Source organism: Trachurus trachurus, assembly GCF_905171665.1.
Source record: "Trachurus trachurus genome assembly, chromosome: 1".
In the NCBI taxonomy this organism is placed as follows: Eukaryota; Metazoa; Chordata; class Actinopteri; order Carangiformes; family Carangidae; genus Trachurus; species Trachurus trachurus.
Window position 1 is genome coordinate 18,988,799 of NC_139891.1, and position 19,601 is coordinate 19,008,399.

Below are 19,601 nucleotides of genomic sequence, written 5' to 3' on the forward strand. Positions count from 1 at the left end.
TGTTATATATACATCATACAATAGAGAAAATAGAGTGCAGTGAATTTACATTATTTTACCTCAGGGACAGATAATTGATAGTACAGTGACAGATGACAGACGAAAGTACCAGAGAGTACAAATAATAAATACTGGGTGAGGCAGTAGCTCTGTTGCTTGCAGGAGTACATGTCCCATTGATGCACAGGAACACCAATTACAGTGATGTGACCGCGTTGAACACATTTATTATATACACAGGATACAGCATGTGTCACTGGAGCTCTTAGTCATCATGCATCATTAACTCAAAAGTATTGCAGAGCCACATTTCGACAGTGTAACTGAGGTAGCATGCAGGGTTAAACAAATCATTATCATCATCTGAATCAAAATTACAAAAGTATCTTTTTATAAACAAAATGCTGACAATTCATTTACCTGATATTGTTTGTTTATGCCCAAACATGAGGCAGTTTTTATCATAAATATTTTTCACGACAGTTCACCATCATGCATTTTCATGTCTAATAAAGACAGAAGAGATGAAAATGGGGATTTAAACTGCACTGGTGAAGTTGGATCCATGAGGAAGAGTGTGTACAGTACAGAGGACCTAGACAGCGATGCAACAGTTAATAAAGCTTAAAACTGATTCATAGATATTTGGCATTGTAATAGATTTATTGGGACCTAATTAAATGAGGTTTGTAAATTGGCAAAATTTGTATCTTGTTGGCTATCAAGCAAGCAGATAATTGATCCCACCGACAGGTATCATCTGCGCAAAGTGATCACAACACACAAGCACGGTCCTTCATAACTATGAACATGGCTACATGGGGCGGTTGCTTTTCATACATCTGCTGCTGAAAATAGTCCCTAACAAACTGTGTCATCTTGTCGTATTTTTTTCTTTTAAATCTGTTGTGTCTCTGTCGCATCACCTCTGCCTTCCTGTGTTTCCCGCCTCCTTCATCATCCTCACCTGTCTCCACCCACTTACCTGCCTCCTGCTGCTCCTGTTTATAAACTGCACCTGCTACCTCCTTTGCTCTCTGCCAGATTGTCTTGTATCTCCTTGTGTGTGCATCACCTTCCAGCCTTTTCCATGTGTTTACTTCAAGGGTTGTTCATCCTGCCTGCTGTTGTCTATACCTGCACTGGACTGTCTGCACGTGTGAGACCTTGAATGGAGTCTGAGTTTATCCCAGAGAAGCTTAATATAGATGCAACCATGTATTTTCAACCTGATTTTAAAGATTTACATCTTTAAAGAAAAGAAAATAATTTTGTTATTTTCTAAAGGGATTGAAAAGATTATATTTGTCATTTCCTTGTGTATTTACTTGGACTTCACTTATATATATATTTTTCTATCTAAACATGTGCCAAGATTTTTCCTGAAATTGTTACTTTTTAAATTTCACAAGAAAAAAAAAAGAAAAAAAGATGAATTAAACAATATTTGACAATAAAAAAAGAAACAAAAATGTTCAAATATGTAATGTTAATTCTTGACTGTGGAAACCACTTTGTCAAATCACATCCTGCAGATGAAGTTTGCTGAGATGACGTTAAAAAAAAAGCATACAGCTTCATGTCAACTTTGCAAATCCATGTGGAGATTAAGTTCATGTGTTTTAGACAGAAATAAATTAATTGCTTTTCAACTGTGTGCATGGCTCTTTAGGTCCTCCATAGGATGATGCAGGTGATACTTTTTAAGGCTTCCATAGCCGCAGGAGGCCATCCTCGCTGTATGTGGCGATGAGATTCTCGTGTGGATGGTGAGCGATGCCGATAACGTCTTTCTCATGAACCTGTGGGTGCAGACGGACACAGATCATCAGTGAGCTGCTGCTAGTTGCCGTGGGACTGATGCACAGTCAGAAGATCAAGTCAGACCAAATATAACTGCAGATGAAAAGTGTGATGATGAGCTGTCTTTGATTATATTAGCAGCAGAGCTTACGGTCAGTGTTTTTTCCAGCTTTCCTGAGGCGTAGTTGAAGCAGTACAGCACTAAGTCCTCGCCCACACAGTAGATCCACTCCCCACGGGGCGACACGGCGCAACACACAAAGTCTGTTCCCTCCTTTCTCTCTGTGCTGAAGGTCTTCACAGTCTGAGGAGGGAGAGGAGACGTTCAGGTATCATGTGGGTGTCTGAGCAAAGTAAAACTTGATAAATAAAGGGAAAGACTGAAGTAGATGGAAAAAAAACTGAAAATAATTGACAAAAGTTTGATGAAAAGGTCAATACCACACATGCAAGAGTCAGAGCTGGCTTAGTTTATCTTGGCTTATCTAAAGCTTATCGTATCTTAACGTAAAGTTTAAATTGTTTTGTTTTTTATACTTGTATGAATTAAACAAGGAAGATACAGTGGATTTTATTTATTGCGCTTCAGAGGTGCTGGTTGCTTTGTTCAGGCAGAATTGACAATATCGTCAACAAACATGAGTCATATTTAATTTTAATTAATTAATTTGATATTTTACAATTTTTTCATATTGGTTTGTGATTTTAATAATTTTTTTGGCAGAACAACCAAACATCTTCTCAAAATAGCACATGTGATTCCTCTCTGCACCACATATGACTAAAAATGTGAGTTTTGGGTTCTTTGTCAAATAAAACAAGAGATTTTAATACATCATCCTGACCTGTGGGAAATAATAAAGCTGACATTTTACAGACAAAAGAATTAACTGAGAATTATATGGATATGATAATTACTGATAATAATAGTCTGATTCCTTCATCAATGAGTGAGGCAGAAATTCCAGTTTATCTTCATATCAAAGAACCTTTTAAGATTTTATAATGATTAGAGATATCTGATCACACAGAGCTCTTACCTGACCATGCAGGCTCATGACAACCACTTTGTTGGAGTGGTTACAAACCACAAAGTGGTCTGGGCTCTGTGGTAGAGGGATCACGTTGTTGACGGGGATCTCTGACGTCCGGGACAGTGATTTGAAAGTGTGGCCGCAGTCGCAAGTCTTTGTGTTCCAGATCTGAGAAACACACAGTAGACAGACCCACAGTCAGACACAGCACTTCCCCAGAGCTGAGTTATAGTCATTAATTATGGATCCATATTGTAACTGCTCATTGTACCTTAACGGTGCCATCAGATGAGGCGCTGATGATGTGAAACCCATCTTGAGTGAAAGATGCGTCATTTACAAACGATGAGTGGCCGCTCAGCTCCTTCAGCGTCTTTCCTGACCGCAGCTCGTGGATTCTGAAAGTGACAATGTTTCATAATTGACATCAAAGGCTGAGGAGAGACATAAACATACTGAAATCAAATCAGCAGCAGCTCTGACTCATGAAGACATCCACCACCTCTGCTCGACTCCAGAGGGGATTTTTCTTGAGAGCAGACAAAAACGTGTTGCTGAGCTGCTGGTGTTATTTTTAGCTGCTGACTGTGGAGCGACTGGGTGCAGATTAGCTAAAACCATGACAAAAATGCCTAATGCTCACTGATTCACTCCATCTCTGGAGGATGGTTTCACATATATAAACAATTGGGAGTCTCGGCACGGTGGAAGTAAAGCAGAGGAACATGTTGCAGCTTCGTGCCTGAGCACATGGTATCTGAGCAGCACCCACACAGCACGTGTGCTTCCAAGACTGAGTGATGAAAAACTCCACCCACAGCCCCCAGGGTCAGAAATAAATACTTTACTCCTCAGTTATGAGGGTATAAACACTGTGTGTGTGTCTGAGAAAATGAGAAGAAGGAGGGGAAACACAGACTTGCATCTTCACATTCAGGTGCTTGGTGCAGTCAAGCAACATGTGACACCAGGCATTACCTACTGATACAAGACGTATCCATGGAAATACATTTACTACATCTAAAAAAGCAACTCTGTCCAATTCCAATTAGTTGATGTTTAATTGGACAATGAAGAAACAAAGAAATCTCTAATAATTTACCTCATTTACTGCTTGGTTTTCATTGAAATGATCTAATAATGACCCCAAAATTATACACATACTGTATATTTACAGTAAAAGATTGCAAGTATACCATAGTTGGAATCCATCACAGTCACAACTGCTTATGAATACATAACCTATAGCTACAGCTATTACCTTGATGGTTTTATGGTTAGTGTATCATTTTGGTTTTTTTTAAAAAAAAGGTGGTCTGGTGAATTGAGTTAAGAAAATGAATAAGTTAAGAATTTTTCATGAAGACATCACAGCTATGAATGTGCCCAAAAGAGAAATAATAAACTGCCAGTTGTTTTTCCATCTTCTCTACTTGTCAATGCTGTAGCAACACTTTTCTAATCCACTGTGGGACGTAGAAATAACTCGCTGCCTTCTCCAGCTGAGCTCACACCTCTGAAACTTCAGTGAGTCTTGTCTGAGGTCAGTGAGAGCTCTCACTTCCTCCCACAGCAGACAAGCTGAGATCTGCCACAACAAGACTCTAAGCAGCATGTTTTTGTTTTACTGGTTCATCATTTAGGGATTCTGGTATTTACTTCACTTTAAAAATTAATATCGAATTTATTAGGTATTAAAGGTTGGGTTGGAGATCTCTATTCTGGATACCTTTAATCTATTTCAACTCACTGATGTAGCACATTATTTTTATTGCATGTAAAGATCTTTTTGATATGAAACAGTATATTGAGTTACTGTAACACTGCCACAAAGCCCAGTATGATTGCACAATGTGTTTACAGTTCGTCTAAAAGTGAGGTTCAGGGGGCGGTGCGTGGCCGCCCCATGTAGAGGCTAAAGTCCTCAACACAAGCGTCCCCGGTTCGAATCCCGCGTCGGGCAGACCTTTCCTGCATGTCATTCCCCCTCTCTCTGCCTCCCCCTTTCCTGTCTATCTCACTGTGTGCTATCCAATAAAGGCAAAAAAGGCCAAAAAATATACTTAAATATAAAAAAAAGTGAGGTTCAGCTTAGACAAGTGATGTTATTAGCTACTTGTTTATTAGTGTCACTGTGTCGGTTGTGCAGATAGAGGTTTTTGCGGTGTGTGCTTATGGTCATAATGCTGTTACACATCCCACCTGATGGTCTGGTCAAACGACGCACTGAGGATCTGGTTGTTGTCCTTGGAGAAGCTCAGACAGGTCACACCTTTGCTGTGAGCGTGCTCAAACCTGCGCAAGCACAAGCCACTCTGGATCTTCCACACCTACACACCAACAACAACAACAAAAACACACAGCATACACATTTTAGCAGAGAAAAAGGTTAAGTGACTCATTATGACTATAGCACACTTTTCAGATTTGTCCTGGCACCGCTTCTTTCCACACAGAAAAAAGAACGATGCTCACTGTTTGCTGACATAGGCAAAAATAATAATTACCACACAGTAGAATGACTTAATCAGATGGTCCAACCTTTATTTTGCCGTTCTGAGCTCCGGTTGCAAGTAGATCTGTGTCCTGACTGAAGCACATACACAGCACAGCATCATCCATCATCATGAAACTATCCTGGGACTGGTACTTTAAATCCTGTTTCATTCATGCAAACACACACACACACATCATCATCAGACAGAGAAAAACAATAAACACAAATAAAATGAGAGAATCGATAATAAAATCTAAAATGCATATGAAGAAATTTGTTTCCAATCTTTTTTCCAACTACTTCAAATAGTACAAAAGCAATAAATTAGAAATATAAATACATTACTTACTTTACTAATTTTTCCAGTGTAGAAGTTCCAGACCTCGATGAACCCGTCCACTGATCCAGTGATCAAGTATTTTCCATCAGGTGAGAAACGGGCACACTCCACATGTGATCGTCGGCCAAACTGCCAATTTAAAAAAAACAACAACACAAAACTGACTCGTCAACACTCGACTAACTTCCAGAAAACATGCCTCCCTGTTTGGTTTGTAGTCTGTGATCCAGAAGCACAGAGAAACAACACCAAGTTATGATGAAGTGACCTCGGGGAGACATTAGGCGCTGACCACGCTCACGTCTAACCCTAACAAGGATGAGCAGCTCAGGGCGGCTCCATCTGGACAAGAGATAACAGCACAGCCAGAGCCTGAGACTAGTGCTTCAGGTGAGAAAAGAAATTAGTTTTGAGTGTGTGTGTGTGTGTGTGTGTGTGTGTGTGTGTGTGTGTGTGTGTGTGTGTGTGTGTGTGTACTAAATATATCGGGGGGGGTTAATGAACAGGGATTTAAAAATCAAAGCAAAGTCTCACTATTACAAACTGTGAAAGTAAAGAAAGTCCTCATCACTGTAGAATCAGTGTCACTGTGCTGAGTTGTTCACCTTGATGTGACGGTACAGTTGTGTTGGACAGCTCTCCTTCTCCACATGCCTCTCCTTGCAGCCATTTGTTTCAATGGGGATGTCTGGGGAGAGATGACCTGGGAACTGCTGTAGTCTCATAGACTGTGGAGCAGGAAGGAGAGAGAGTTAATTTCCTCCTCAGTCCTATACTAATAAAAAACTCAATCATAGAAAAAAAAATGGTGCATTGTGGTGAATCAGCTCTAAACAATAGATCACTGGAAAGACACATTTACTGTTTAATTTGTGTGTTTTTACAATAGAAAGTGTTTAGAAAGATTTGTATTTGTCCATCACGTGGTATTACACTGGTTCTGACTGACAAGGCAGTGAAAACATTTTGTGTCCCTTAAAATATTTTGACTGGCAGATCCCAACAAGCGCAACAAAAAAAGGAAAGGAATCAGTGGGATGTATTTCTTTAAAGAAGATTTTGGCATCGCTCTTGATGTTAAAATATCACTAAAGGTTAAACTGAATGTTAAAAACACAACTGGGGACACGTGTGACATAATCAATTAAGATAGAATGATGATTTCAATAATATATGTTTTTAGTATTTGTCTTTAAGAGCCGTGAAATGAGGTGGGAAAAACAGTACGAACACGGACTGAGAAGCTAAGATTAAGTAGCTTCACGAGTCAGATAATTAGAGTGAGTATTGATAAGAATATTGATCAGTATACTCACACCGACTTGCTCCAGCAGCCCCATGAGGCGAGACGGAGGCACCACGCTGACCTCCCTCACCAGCGCCTCTGCTATCACCCTGCGCCTCTTCTCCTTGCTGCTGCCTTTGGGGTACGCCTGCAAAAAAGGAAGGACGAGGACGTTGCTTTGTGAAGCTCGTGTTTATTGTGCAACTGTTTGAGGGCAAGTAAAAGATCTTGACAGTCTCACCTCTCTGGGGTCAAAGTAGGAGCACGTCAGCAGGTTCTCCAGGTGGCCGTACCTCTCCGGCTGAGTCTGCTTCAGCATGATCATGGGGTCAGTTTGTCTCAGGAGAGAGCGAGCCGCCCCCACCTCTCTCATTTCGATCAGCTCCATTACAACCTGTTGGAAGAGAATTTAGAGTCTTAAATCAACCTTGTGTGCATGTCTTTGAAACGTGGTAGGAACGACAGGGCTAATCACAGCGCCACCACGACAGTAATTAAAAGAGGAAGTGAAGAACAGGCTGCTTGAGACGCTCACCTGCTCATAAAGATCGATGAGTGTGTTGTCGGGTAACTTGAGGGACTCGATGGCCAACAGGACACAGTCCCAGTGTCCACTCTGTATGTCTGCGATGAAGCTGTCGATACTCTCCACCGTGTTGAGGGAGACTGTGGTTTCCTCCTGTAAGGTGGTCAGGGTTCGGTAGAGGTTGTTCTCCTTCAAATACTGCATTATCAGGCGGATCACACTGCAGAGAGACGAGAGCGGGGGACAAACACAGTCTCAACTTACACGCTCGTACAACGACTGTAGGGGAGGAGGGGTTACAATTGTGCGTAGCTGTTGAAGTGCCTGGATTCACGATTCAGTCGTATGGAAACAATAACAAGTGAGTAGGCCTACTCTGATTCTGTTTCACGGGATTTGTGTCTTATATCTTTGAGGTAAAATTTGCCCAAACTTGCTTTAGGAAGAAGCTCTATTCTCCACTGCCTTAATTTAATCGTATAATCCTGTACTTTAAATATTTATCTGATCTGTGATAAATTTGTGCTTGAAACAGCTTTCTGCTTTTCTATTTCTATGCTTCTTTTATTTTCTGTTGATCACATTGAATGAGCTTTAGGCATTATGCACTACACAGATACATTGGCCTTGCTGTGTTATTTTCCGAGGGCGACGTCAGTGTCATTCACACTCTCTATTACTCTAATTATCCTGAGCAACCAGCTGCATGTTTAAACACTAGGATTCCCAGATGTTGTTTCAGCTGTTGTTTCCACCATCACAATAAAAGCCAGTGGCTTAAATTGAGAATAATAGATCACAAATAATACAAATATTAATAGAAGCGGTGGAGGTCAAAATAAGACAAGAGGATGCTGCTTCACGTGGACTCTACTGACTTCAGAGCCACCTGCTGGACATTTTCCTGCCTCTGCTGCTGTGTCCCCTCACCAGACCCTGTCAGTGTCAGTCTGCAGGACTGGAGTGTTATGGTCTTCCATGTGCACTTTCATACAAACACATGAATCACTGACACATCTTGGTGACTGGATTAACACCCACTGATGCTGCATTTACTCCAGTTTAGCTCCCCACCAACCACGGGGATGAGTTTCAGTTTGACAACAATGTGAATGTGAAGAGGAAAACCAATAAAAACGCACAACCCACGTCCTTGTCAGGGGTGGAGAGACTATTATTAGATCAACAGGCACATGAGGATGAAGCAGACGCTATAGTGCATGTGCGCGCGGGTGTGTATATTATGACTGCAAAAACAGCCCGGTCCCGCCTCTGTCTCAGCACAATCAGCAGAACATCGCAGCTCAGCCCAGATGTTGCTGTATACTGGACCACGGTAAACAGCATATTTACAATGAGCGTGTCTGTGATGGGATGGGAGGCTCCACATGTGTTTTCTCTCACACCGTGCGCAGATAATAAATAACAGCGTCAGAGCAGAAGACGAATGATTTAAAGAAAAAAAAAAACATTTACGCACGTGCCATGCCTCGAGAAATATGATAAGATATTTGTAATAATATGAGAGGGAATATATGTAACTTTAAAAAGTGATGCAAACATCACAGAAAAATAACCTGATAATTCCTTATCAGTGAAGTCACACATAACAATCTTAGCGCGTATCATACAGCTGGACATCAACAATAAATCAACTCACAAAAATGTATTTTTTTTTTTGTTTGCTTTCTGCAGTCTCACACCTTGACTCATCATTATCATCATTACCTCTAAACTGTCACTGAAAAGTTGTCATTCAGTAAATAAAACCTGACAGGAGGATCACTTACTCCGAGGGCTCCATCTCCACTGCCATGCTGCTGCTGCTGCTGCTGCTGCTGTTGATGCTGCTGGTGTCTTGTGCCGCTGCTGCACCGGACTGACGCTGTGGCGGCTCCGCTCGCGCTCTCTGCTCGCTAGAGCCACGTGAAAGACGTGTGCTGAGGACCACCCACTACACGTGCTTCTACGGCGTCTCCAGCATTTTTTATTGCGGTGGGCAGCAGTCCCAAACCCTGTGACTGCCGCCGCCACCACCACCACCACACAAAGTCTCGTAGCTGCACACCCCACACCCCCCCCCTCCTCCCTCCCTGCCTGACGCATGATGTTGGAGGAGAGAGATTTGGTGGTGGGCACGTTGTGAGCGAGGGGATGTATACGCAGCATCAGCACCGCGGACAGACCCTCGTGGCTCAAAGCGTGCTCGTATCTTCAGGAGCCACAACATCCCAACAAACGTCCTCTAAAAAAAATCACGTCAGTTCCACTCATCAATATGCAGAAACAGAGCTGAGTGCGTCTGAGCCGCAGGAACAGCTTCAGCCTGAGCAGTGCGTTTTATTCCTCTCACTGAAGCAGAAGAAGCCTGTTTTCACGATGATAATCAGCTGTTATTATTACCACCACCATCACCACCGTGTTTTCCTGCCATTACACACTGCGGGTTTTCCTGATGCTGTAGCTTAATGAGGTAAAGAGGCAGAGGGGGCAGCAGCCTGAAAACGACGCACAGAGGGTCTGCTGGGGACGCTGGAAACTTGCCCACCACTAGCCTACCTACTCCCCATGGCCGACTGTGTTTGTTATATGTTTATCAATTAACTCTCCCTGCCCCTTGCTCATAGTCCCACACATCTGCACATAAACCTGTTGGTGAGCAGGTGCACGAGAGACACGTTACGGCACGTTTAACTGGTGCTGCAGCATGAAATCAGCAGAGTAACTGCAGAACAGCCATGTTGTCAATTCAGTTACAGCTTTAATATCCTGGCTGCATGATGCTTCACAAGAATCAATAGGCTTACAGACAAGTAGGCCTAGACAAGAATAAGCCTGCTAGTAAATTATATAACAAAACTAACCTATTTATGATAGGCCTACAGTAAGTCAGGATTATATGGACAGGGACAGTATACTATAGACCCATAATACTATGTCTGTAAAAGAAAAAAAAAAAAATATATATATATAGGCTATATAATATAATATGTGTGTCAGCTGTTGATCAGACCCACTGTCTGCAGATGTTCCAGCTGTGCTCACAGACCAGTGTTACCAGCAAGATTTATTCAACTGGTGTTTTTGCCTTGAGCACTGCAGCATCGCGTTCCCACATCTCCTCGGCACTGATAGATGAACTGACTGATCGTCTCTGAAGTTACGATCTTGGAGGAGCCATCGTGTGTCCGAGCTGTGATGGCCGAGTGGTCAAGGCGTTGGATTCGAAATCCAATGGGGTTTCCCCGCGCAGGTTCAAATCCTGCTCACAGCGATGACGTCAACTTTGATATTTGTGATCGATTGCCTCCAGCCCTACACTGTCCGGGCATCTCCGTCTGCAGGCACCGATAGAAAAGAAAAAAAGCAGGTTGGCGGACATTATGGACATGATGACAATGCTGACTTGTTCCAATAGGCTACAGCACATAATTTAGACTGTCGGGGCTTTGGACAGTCTGGCGAACTGTTTGATAACCCACAGACATTTTTATTGATCATCATCACACATGTAGTCAGACACACGTGACGTAGGCCTAGTTTTAACGCAGGAGATGTGAACATCTACTTGCTGTGAATCATAAATTATTTTCATTTGAGTAGGCTATAGGCTATGGCCTCCTACTTTGCTCGGTGCCTCAAAAACAACGAGACAAACAAATGCAATATCAAAATTGCGTTAACATCTCGCGAGAACACCCCCGTGATCTCACAGTTCAGGGGAACAGGTGAGTTGCTAATTAAGACCCCTGACCAGGCAGCGTCGGAGAACGTTTTTCTATGGAAATAGAGGTGAGTGCTGTAACTTCATTGTCTCATTTAACACGTTAAAAACTATAAAACAGCCTAAAATTGAAATTAAATCCTGAATGCATCAATTAAACCAACTTCTCTCCTTTGTTTAAGTGAACGAAAGATGCCGCTGAACAACAACAACAACCAGGTGAGAACAATCAAGGACTAGGAACCTGCCTCGGTTTCTTGCCTCTTCTACTCAAACGGCATCAACACCATGGTACCAGAAAACTCCCATGAGATCATCTACACATAGACTTGCCTACAACTATGAACGAGCAGGAAAATTAGGAGTTGACGTCCAGATGTTGTTGACTTGATTTCACTGTGTGTGTGGATCTGATCAGTTCGTGAATTCTTGCAGAAAACCCCGAGCGCAGCTGCTCGACTCGTGGAGCTGCCCCTGGTTCGCTCGGCTTGCAACAAACTGTCCGTCTTGTACAGTGGCACTAAACACAGCCACACACACCTGAGGGCGGTGTGTGAGGTGCTGGAGAAGAGCGTGACAGCTTTAGGCTCAGCAGCCTGTGACAGAGCCTCACCTGTCATTGTTTCACTGGAGCCCCAGAGTTAGTATTGTACTGTGTGGTGTCAGGTTGTGTTTTCATATGGTCCACCCACTCTGTGCCTTGAATGCCAGTGGGGTTTTGACATAGCAGCTAGTGAGTTTACATTAGGGCTGAAACGATAAATGATCTAGATGAATGTTTACCCTTTTTACTGTAAAGGCCCAACACACCTTGAACTTAAAATCAAAAAGGATATGGGTGAACTCTAAGATGTGACAAGTTTGAAGCAAGATTTTGTCCTTAGTTAACAACATTACTCAATTATCAAAATTGTCGATTGTGACCATTAGGGCCTGACCACAGGGGTGAGTGTCCAAACTAATATCTTATTGTAGGCCATTATATAATTTTTGATAACTAACTAACTGATTGAAAAGGGTCAATAATTAATAATGTGTCGTGGGAACCTTTTTCAGTTGGTCACACCCTCTCATGCAGCTGAAAATAAGTGAAATTCCTGAGCAGTCCTACATAAATAACAGTGAATAGTTTATAACTAAATTAATAGTCAAGTGCTAGTCAGGACTGCATGTTTAATTTGGACAGAGAAGATGATTCATAAATCAACTGCAGGGTCGGCACTGACTGTATCTGTTGTATCGAGAACTTGTCAGCAGCTTCATCCTCAAATATTTCCACAGTTTCCACTGCAAATGTTGTGGCCTGTAAAGGTCTGGACTGGTTGGAGACCACGTTCCCTGTGCTTCACACTCCCACGGAGCAGGTGACACTTCTTTCTCTCTCTCTCTCTAACATCCTAATAAGCTCCACAAGCTGCACAGTGTTGTAGTTCCCACTCTGGTTTTATCGCTCAGGTTGTGGCCATGGCCAGGAACAAGGTGCATGATGTCCAGGATGTGGTGAACATCGCAGTAAACGGCACCATGGACTGTGTGCAGTACACAGTGGCGTGGCTGGTGGCAGGGATGCAGCAGGTTAATGAGACGGACCAGACTCTGGTGGAGAGGGCGGTCAGTGTGGCAGCTGTGGGACTGGACTCTGCCCTGGACGTGTCAGAGGCTCTGATGGACCGCGTGCTTCCTCCCACTGAGCAGGAAGAAAGTATGTAGTGTAACGTTGGAGTTGCTGATGTGAACCAGCACAATGTCATATTCAGAAGTTGCTGTTCTTTATCGACTCTACAGGAGATGAAGCAGCTGCTCACCTGGTGAACGGCTTCGAGGCTCCTGCACTCAGGAGAGGTTTCCCTGTGCGACTGGTTTCACTTTCTGCCAAACTGTGTAGGAGGAGCTACAAGAAGGCCGGGGCCAAGATCCACTCTGTCCAGGTGAGCTGTGAGTACAATTTATTGAAATAGTTTAACTTTTTTTGAATATAGCGGCTTTGCTTCGTATTATAGATAGATAGACATCTTTATTGGCAACATACAGAATGTTTTAAAAACAAAACATACGTCAACACAACTGCTACCAAAGGGATGAAGGGAATGTGTGGGTGTGCCTCCACACTCCACACTCGGGGTGGGGGGACATATTTCAAATTTATTAAATGAGAAGATTAATACCCGTAATATCTGAAATGTTAAAGCTAAGCTCTGACTAAATGTTAACAATCTGCCAACGTGAACCTGTTCCTGGTATGAGGAACCTTTCAGTTCAGCAAAATTATGATGACCCCCTCAACCTCTTCAAATGAATGTGCTACAGTATTTGAATACTGACTTTTTATACCACCTTATTATAGAAAACCTGCCACTAAACGGTCCAAGTTCAGAGTAAGTTACCAGTTACCTGATCTACAGTCGGAGGTCAACAAACTCAGTCCTACTTTTTGCAATAAAACCCAGCACATTGTTAGTTTACATAGCAACACGTCCTCTGGTTTGTTTAATCTGTACCAAAAGTGGTTGAATAACAGGTTGTGGTATCAGCAGGTGTTCATGTGTAGGACTGTTTCTTGGCTGATGGAGGCTTCTTGTCACTGTCATATTCCCAATATACTCAACAAGATCAAGACAAGTGCAGTGCCATCAATCTGCTCATCTCATGGCTGATTACAATTTCTAAAATGTATAACAACTTTCAACGCAGGGGTGGAAGTATGACGAGTTTAGAGGAAGACAAGTTTGATATTCCCATGTTATGACACAGTAACAACATACTGCTGTTTATCTATTAGTCTGTCCACAGTATAGACCTGTTACTGTCCTCTGTGCAAAAGGTCATTTAATGTTATCTTTACTGAATCCACCTTTTGTCTTTTACTCCACAGGTCATGGTGATTTTGTCCAGGTCTTCAGCTCTGGTCCAGGACCTTCAGAAGACGAGGTTGACCATGACCAGGAGCGTCCAGCGCTTACCTCAGTACTTGCAGCATCAGGCTGTGTCTGTGCTGTTCTACATCTCCCTCATGTACAACTTGTGCTGCCCAACGTCTGAACAAAACCAGTCTAGTCAAGTGACTAGATATGTCAACGGTAACGGAGCAGCTGAGGTCTCCTCTCCTCAGCACATCGTCCAGGGCAACCGACAGGCCACACCTCCCCGTCCACCGAGGAGGCCTATTGGGTGTAATGTAAAGGGGTCTATGTGTCGTTGATGTGGACTTATTACTGCATGTTTGTGTTGAATGTCCAACAGCTCACTAAGTGGTGCAAAATAAAAGTTGTTTGAAGAGCCATGAACTTTGTATTCTTGTCCTGAGTCTGGCAGCTTCCACTTGGTTTTGCACAAAAAGGTTTGATCCTTAAAGGGACGAGGAGTTTTGGAAAAGCGAAGCGTTTTCACACTACATTTGAGCCTCCGCGCGCACCGTAAAATTCTTTGACCGGCGCAAGACGGATTCATGTTTTCATTCATCAATAATTAAAGTCAGAGGTTCGAAGACGATCACATACCGTCGTAGTTCCGACCATAAACGGCGATTCAGCGGCGTTATTCTCATGACTCGCCGCAAAACCGAAAGTAAGGAAACGCTGTCGGCTCGACCAGCATTTCCACCACTACTAATAAAACAACGATTTGAGACAAAATATATTATCGAAAATGGGCCCATTAACAAGTGTGGGTAGCGGAGATTCATCCACATTAACGTGAGACTTTTTTATAACCAAATAGAAACTCCTCGTTGTCCCTTTAAGTCATCACTGTAATCACAGCTGGGAAATGTAGAGCTTGTAGCACTGATCATGTAGATACTCCAAAACAAGATCCTAGTGCTAACAGATTTGTTTATATGGATAAACATTTAGCAGCTCGACTTGTTTGGCAACAGGACTGCACTGAGCCTTTAATGCTACTGAAATGAGATGCAGGTTGAAACCTATGGAGAACGTTTAACTCATCACAATCTGATGCATTCTTAATGAAAGCAATTTTAAAACCATTTTCTTTTTCTATGGAGGGTTACTGCCTCTATTAAACTACTGTATGTTTTGATTATATGCCAGAGTTTAGACATCTACCATGCAGTGATTTATCATAGAGTCTAATAATATAATCCAACTAGTAAATGGTAAATGGTCTGTATTTATATAGCGCTTTTGCTATACCTGAACGATACCCAAAGCGCTTTACAGTACATCACATTCACACACAAACCTACAATTATAGGAACTGGGAAAATGTTAAATCAGTTACTCCACACAGACAGTTTTTTCAGCAAAACATTACTTTATTTGACTGTGATTTCACTTTTGGCTGGACTCTGACTTGGATGTGGATGCCCTCAGAGAAGAAAGACGGCGCCTCTTGGCGATCTGTTCCTGGCGCTTCTCCTTGGCCTCCTGTTATCAAGAACAAATATGTGTCAAGAGTTTTTTTTTCAGCACAGCAGCCATGTACACACAAATCAATATCCCCATTACCCACTGCAAATTACACTATTCAATCTGATCTGGAGATGGAAAAAAGGCAAGAAAATAAAAACTGGCAACGATATGCAAATTCAACAAAGGACCATAATCCTCTATGATCTCTGCCCATATTAGTTTTAAAGAATTTACCACCAGAACAAACCAAGCTTTACTGATATCAAACAACTTAACAAATTGGCTGCACTGATAGGTTGGAGTAGTGACACACATTTTAAGATGGATCAATTAAACATTTTTTCTGTTAAATGCAGTAGCTCCAGTGTTTGGTGCATTTCAATTCAGCTTTCACACATCAATTACTTCTGGTCACTGAAGCTGTTTAATAAGGGGGGGTGCTTTCCTTTTCACATATTTCTGTGTACAGTGTTATAAGAGAAACAGATGCATACCTTCATCCTCTTGGCCAGCAGCTTGGCATACTCAGAGGCCTCCTCCTTGTTCTTCTGGGTGCGCTGTCTCTTGAGGGCGATACGGCGGCGCTTGTGCTGCAGCACGCGGGGCGTCACCAGTCTCTGGATCCTGGGAGCCTTAGTTCTGGGCTTCTTGCCTGTCCGAGAGAAAGCAGATGAAGTTCAATGGTGCGGGTAAGTGCCGGGTGTCAAAAGGGTTAGGGCGATGCTGCATAAATGCTACCATGAGTAACCATCTCACTAACAGCTGTAGTGGCTTTGCAAGTGATGAGCAACACTGGGTCACATCATAGTTCCCATTTTATCCACCACTTTACTGACCCCATTTTAGTTCTGCCATCAACCAATCACCCAGTGACCGACTGTACCGACATTCAAGCGCCTGAAAGGACAGAAAGCCTCTAACTGAGCATCATCTGACCAATTAAGTCATGTTTAGTTCCCCTTTATTGATAAATGCAAGTGACATTCTGTCACTGTAAAATTACTATTTACTACCATGACATCTAATCAGTAACCACTGCCAGGTTGGAGTTGGTAACACCTGAATGCTTCCGAGTCAACATTTGAGTCCTTGTGAGTCTTTCCAATTGCATCACACTTTTAATGAATCCAGACAAGATGCTTAATATTGAGGTGCTTAATACATGAGGCTTATTTTATACCATGTTACTTAAACATCAATATGCACAGGTTTACGTTTATAAGTAGTACATAAAGCGAATAAAGAAAATATGAACATGGGTAATGTGCACATATTCATCAAGTTGGCAACATAACTTGTTATGGTCTGCAATTGTCAAGTTTTTATTTACCAACAGCACCTGACATTACATATACACAGCTCCATAAGCCAAGCAGTGGCTAGACTAATTTCCGCTGCACTTAAACAGCGATTTTAGGACTTTAATATTTTGGTCACAACCTCGTACATTCTCAAACTCAATTTAATCTCATTTTCAAAGGCTACTGCAATTTACTTGAGGCCACTCAAGTAGCTCATGATGACTTCAAGCTTCAGTGACCAAACTGAAAATATCTTCAGTCAAGTGTCACTTGTAGGCTTAACTTAAAAAAAAAAAAGAAACCCTCTTCAGCCTTACCTTCTTTAGTCAAGGGTCTCCTGACAACATACTGCCTAACATCATCCTCCTTAGCCAGGTTGAAGAGCTTGCGGATCTTGCTGGCCCTCTTGGGTCCAAGACGGCGAGGGACGGTGCTGTCGGTCAGCCCGGGAATGTCCTTCTCACCTGAAAGCAGCCAGGTCAGGACAACATGAGTATTTCTTATTGATAAAAATGAGATTGACTAGCAGACTGCACAGCTTATTTGAGTGTTTACATGACTTTGAAAAATGACAAAAAAAATTAAATCGAATCAAAATGCAGAAAGCTGTAGTTTTCTCAGTACCAGTCAACAGGAAACTGCCACAGTTATAGATAAAGGAATTTCTAAAATAATTTCGGAGTCAATACCGAGTTTAGTAACATTTATTACAAGCACCGGCTTTGGTGTCGGCCTGATACTAGTGTTAATGGGAGAGCAATGCAGTTCAACCATCCATGGTTAGTCGGTCTGGTCGCATCTGGTAAGCAGCTCCGCAGTTACTCTGGCAACACGCTGTCCCCCCTTAATGACTACAGACCAGTCAGAAAGGGTCTACTGGTGTGCCGTCGTTCACATGCAATATTAACAGATACCCCACATTTCAATTGTAGTGTTAACTACGTGTATCTGTTGAATAACAGGTTTGCTTTCATGTGTAATTCAGTATTTCCATAAAAGTTCAAAAGAATCACATTGAACATGTTTTCACCTTTCTTGACGATGACCAAGTTCAGAACACTGAGGTTGGCATCAACGATGCAACCACGCACGGACTTGCGTTTACGCTCGCCTGTCCTGCGGGGACGGTAGCAGGAGTGTCCCTTGCTGAGCAGCAGACGCACGCGACCATGGGTCAGCACACCCTGCTTCATGGGGAAGCCCTGCTTGTCATTGCCTCCGCTGATGCGCACCACGTAACCCTGCAAAAACGGAGACCGCAAATTCGGACATCTCATACATGGTGCAAAAAAACAATCAGAATGTCTTTCATATTTAAAATCAAGCTGAATTTTGACCACATAAACTTTGATGTCCTGAGAGTTTTAACCGTGGCTGGGTAGAGTAATAACCACATGGCCACAAGAAACAAGAAATTAGCAGCCATGGCTCAGAAGTTTGAACAGGCCAACCGATACTCTGTGGGTTGGTGTTTTAACTTCCAGCACATCCTGAACTGGAGCAAGACAAGACAGCAACTTTTACAGACTTCACTACGCTTAGATACCTAGTTATTTATTTAGGATGGAGGGGAACTGAGAGAGTGATGCTGTTACCTTCAGCCAGGTGTGTGGCCTGAACGTATTTGGTAGCATCTCCACTGTTTCTTTGGCAACACGCTGTCCCCCCTTAATGACTACAGACCAGTCAAAAAGGGTCTACTGGTGTGCCACATGAATTATACCCATGTAGAGCCTCTTCACCCAACCCAAACTGCTAGTATCACACCACAACTATAAGACAAACAGGGGTGTTGTGCATCACCACGTACCTTCCACTCATCGCCCAGGGGGTCAGCGGGGACCTCAGTGGCCATACGCTTCTCATAGAAGGTCCTCAGCTTACGCTCATCATCAACTTCAATCAGCTTCTGGCAGCCAGTAGCGGGAAATGAGATGTTCAGCTGCAGGTGGGAGAAAAAAATAAGTTGTTAGCAGGTGTAACTCTGTCTGACATGCCGGGTTTTCTCCACGTAGGTCGTGACAGATGAACCACTACAGGTAGGTATAGCTGGGATAACACAGCGCGAAATAAGATGGGAATAGATAAAAAGTTACTTGATGACTAACGGGTAAGAGAAAAGCACACACGTGTGAGTATAGAGACGAGTAGGTTTGTTAAACTCACAGAGAGCTACACAGGAGGCCTGCTAGCGGCTGTAGCCTACCGGCGGCTACTGACTCACAGCCTGCTAATGCTAAACTAAACCTACTACAAACACCGCTCACTAGTGTGAATACAGCCGGATTAATAGCTGACGTTTTGCTGTTATAACATTGCAACCAGGTGGTTTAACGGGAGCTACTCGAGTCTGAAAACTGTGTATTGGAGTTAACTGAGAGTTGAACTCGGGGCACATTTCTCTCTCCCATGATCCGCCATGTTTCCACGGCTCAGGACCGGTGCTAACAACTCATCACAATCAAAACTCATCCTCCATGTCAGAGCCGCGATTGCCGCGTCAAACTAGTTCGGTTTACAGTTCACAATCGTGGCTTCAAATATACGTGAATATTTAAAATAAAGATGCTTTACACATAGACAAACGGTTAGAGAAATGTTGTACCTTCATTTTGCCAAACCGACCCAACGACGGTCCGCCACGGAAAAGAGACCGGATATCCGCCCCGTGGTCTCACATAGGCTCCGTGATCTCGCGATAACTGATTCGATGTAGTTTTG

At 42.8% G+C, this 19,601-nt stretch overlaps 3 protein-coding genes across 6 annotated transcripts; 1 reads left to right on the forward strand and 2 right to left on the reverse strand.

Moving 5' to 3' along the window:
- On the reverse strand, nucleotides 1–14,219 carry LOC310989004 (WD40 repeat-containing protein SMU1-like). 3 transcript variants are annotated; one of them, XM_083975846.1, is made up of 13 exons: nucleotides 14,061–14,219; nucleotides 7,495–7,705; nucleotides 7,201–7,353; nucleotides 6,991–7,107; nucleotides 6,280–6,402; nucleotides 5,684–5,803; nucleotides 5,379–5,495; nucleotides 5,040–5,167; nucleotides 3,109–3,235; nucleotides 2,844–3,005; nucleotides 1,955–2,107; nucleotides 978–1,802; nucleotides 1–914 (listed from the first exon to the last, which is right to left on the reverse strand). In XM_083975846.1, the coding sequence occupies exons 1-12, from the start codon at nucleotides 14,084–14,086 to the stop codon at nucleotides 1,704–1,706; spliced, it is 1,536 nt and encodes a 511-aa protein (XP_083831972.1). In that variant the 5' UTR covers nucleotides 14,087–14,219; the 3' UTR covers nucleotides 1–914; nucleotides 978–1,703. The 3 variants fall into 3 exon arrangements, with proteins under 3 accessions (XP_083831972.1, XP_083831973.1, XP_083831971.1); XM_083975847.1 differs by lacking the exon at nucleotides 14,061–14,219 and adding an exon at nucleotides 13,015–13,142; XM_083975845.1 differs by lacking the exon at nucleotides 14,061–14,219 and adding an exon at nucleotides 9,276–10,396.
- On the forward strand, nucleotides 10,479–14,481 carry LOC310989074 (uncharacterized protein). 2 transcript variants are annotated; one of them, XM_083975964.1, is made up of 3 exons: nucleotides 10,479–12,911; nucleotides 12,995–13,137; nucleotides 14,082–14,481. In XM_083975964.1, the coding sequence occupies exons 1-3, from the start codon at nucleotides 12,674–12,676 to the stop codon at nucleotides 14,406–14,408; spliced, it is 708 nt and encodes a 235-aa protein (XP_083832090.1). In that variant the 5' UTR covers nucleotides 10,479–12,673; the 3' UTR covers nucleotides 14,409–14,481. The 2 variants fall into 2 exon arrangements, 1 of the variants encoding a protein (XP_083832090.1); XR_014595517.1 differs by lacking the exon at nucleotides 10,479–12,911 and having other exon boundaries at nucleotides 13,007–13,144; nucleotides 14,082–14,221.
- A 980-nt stretch (nucleotides 14,482–15,461) lies between these two features.
- rps6 (ribosomal protein S6) lies at nucleotides 15,462–19,601 on the reverse strand. Its single transcript, XM_083975950.1, has 6 exons — nucleotides 19,486–19,601; nucleotides 18,691–18,822; nucleotides 17,911–18,121; nucleotides 17,198–17,344; nucleotides 16,074–16,231; nucleotides 15,462–15,594 (listed from the first exon to the last, which is right to left on the reverse strand). Exons 1-6 carry the CDS (start codon nucleotides 19,489–19,491, stop codon nucleotides 15,499–15,501), a joined length of 750 nt encoding a protein of 249 aa, XP_083832076.1. The 5' UTR covers nucleotides 19,492–19,601; the 3' UTR covers nucleotides 15,462–15,498.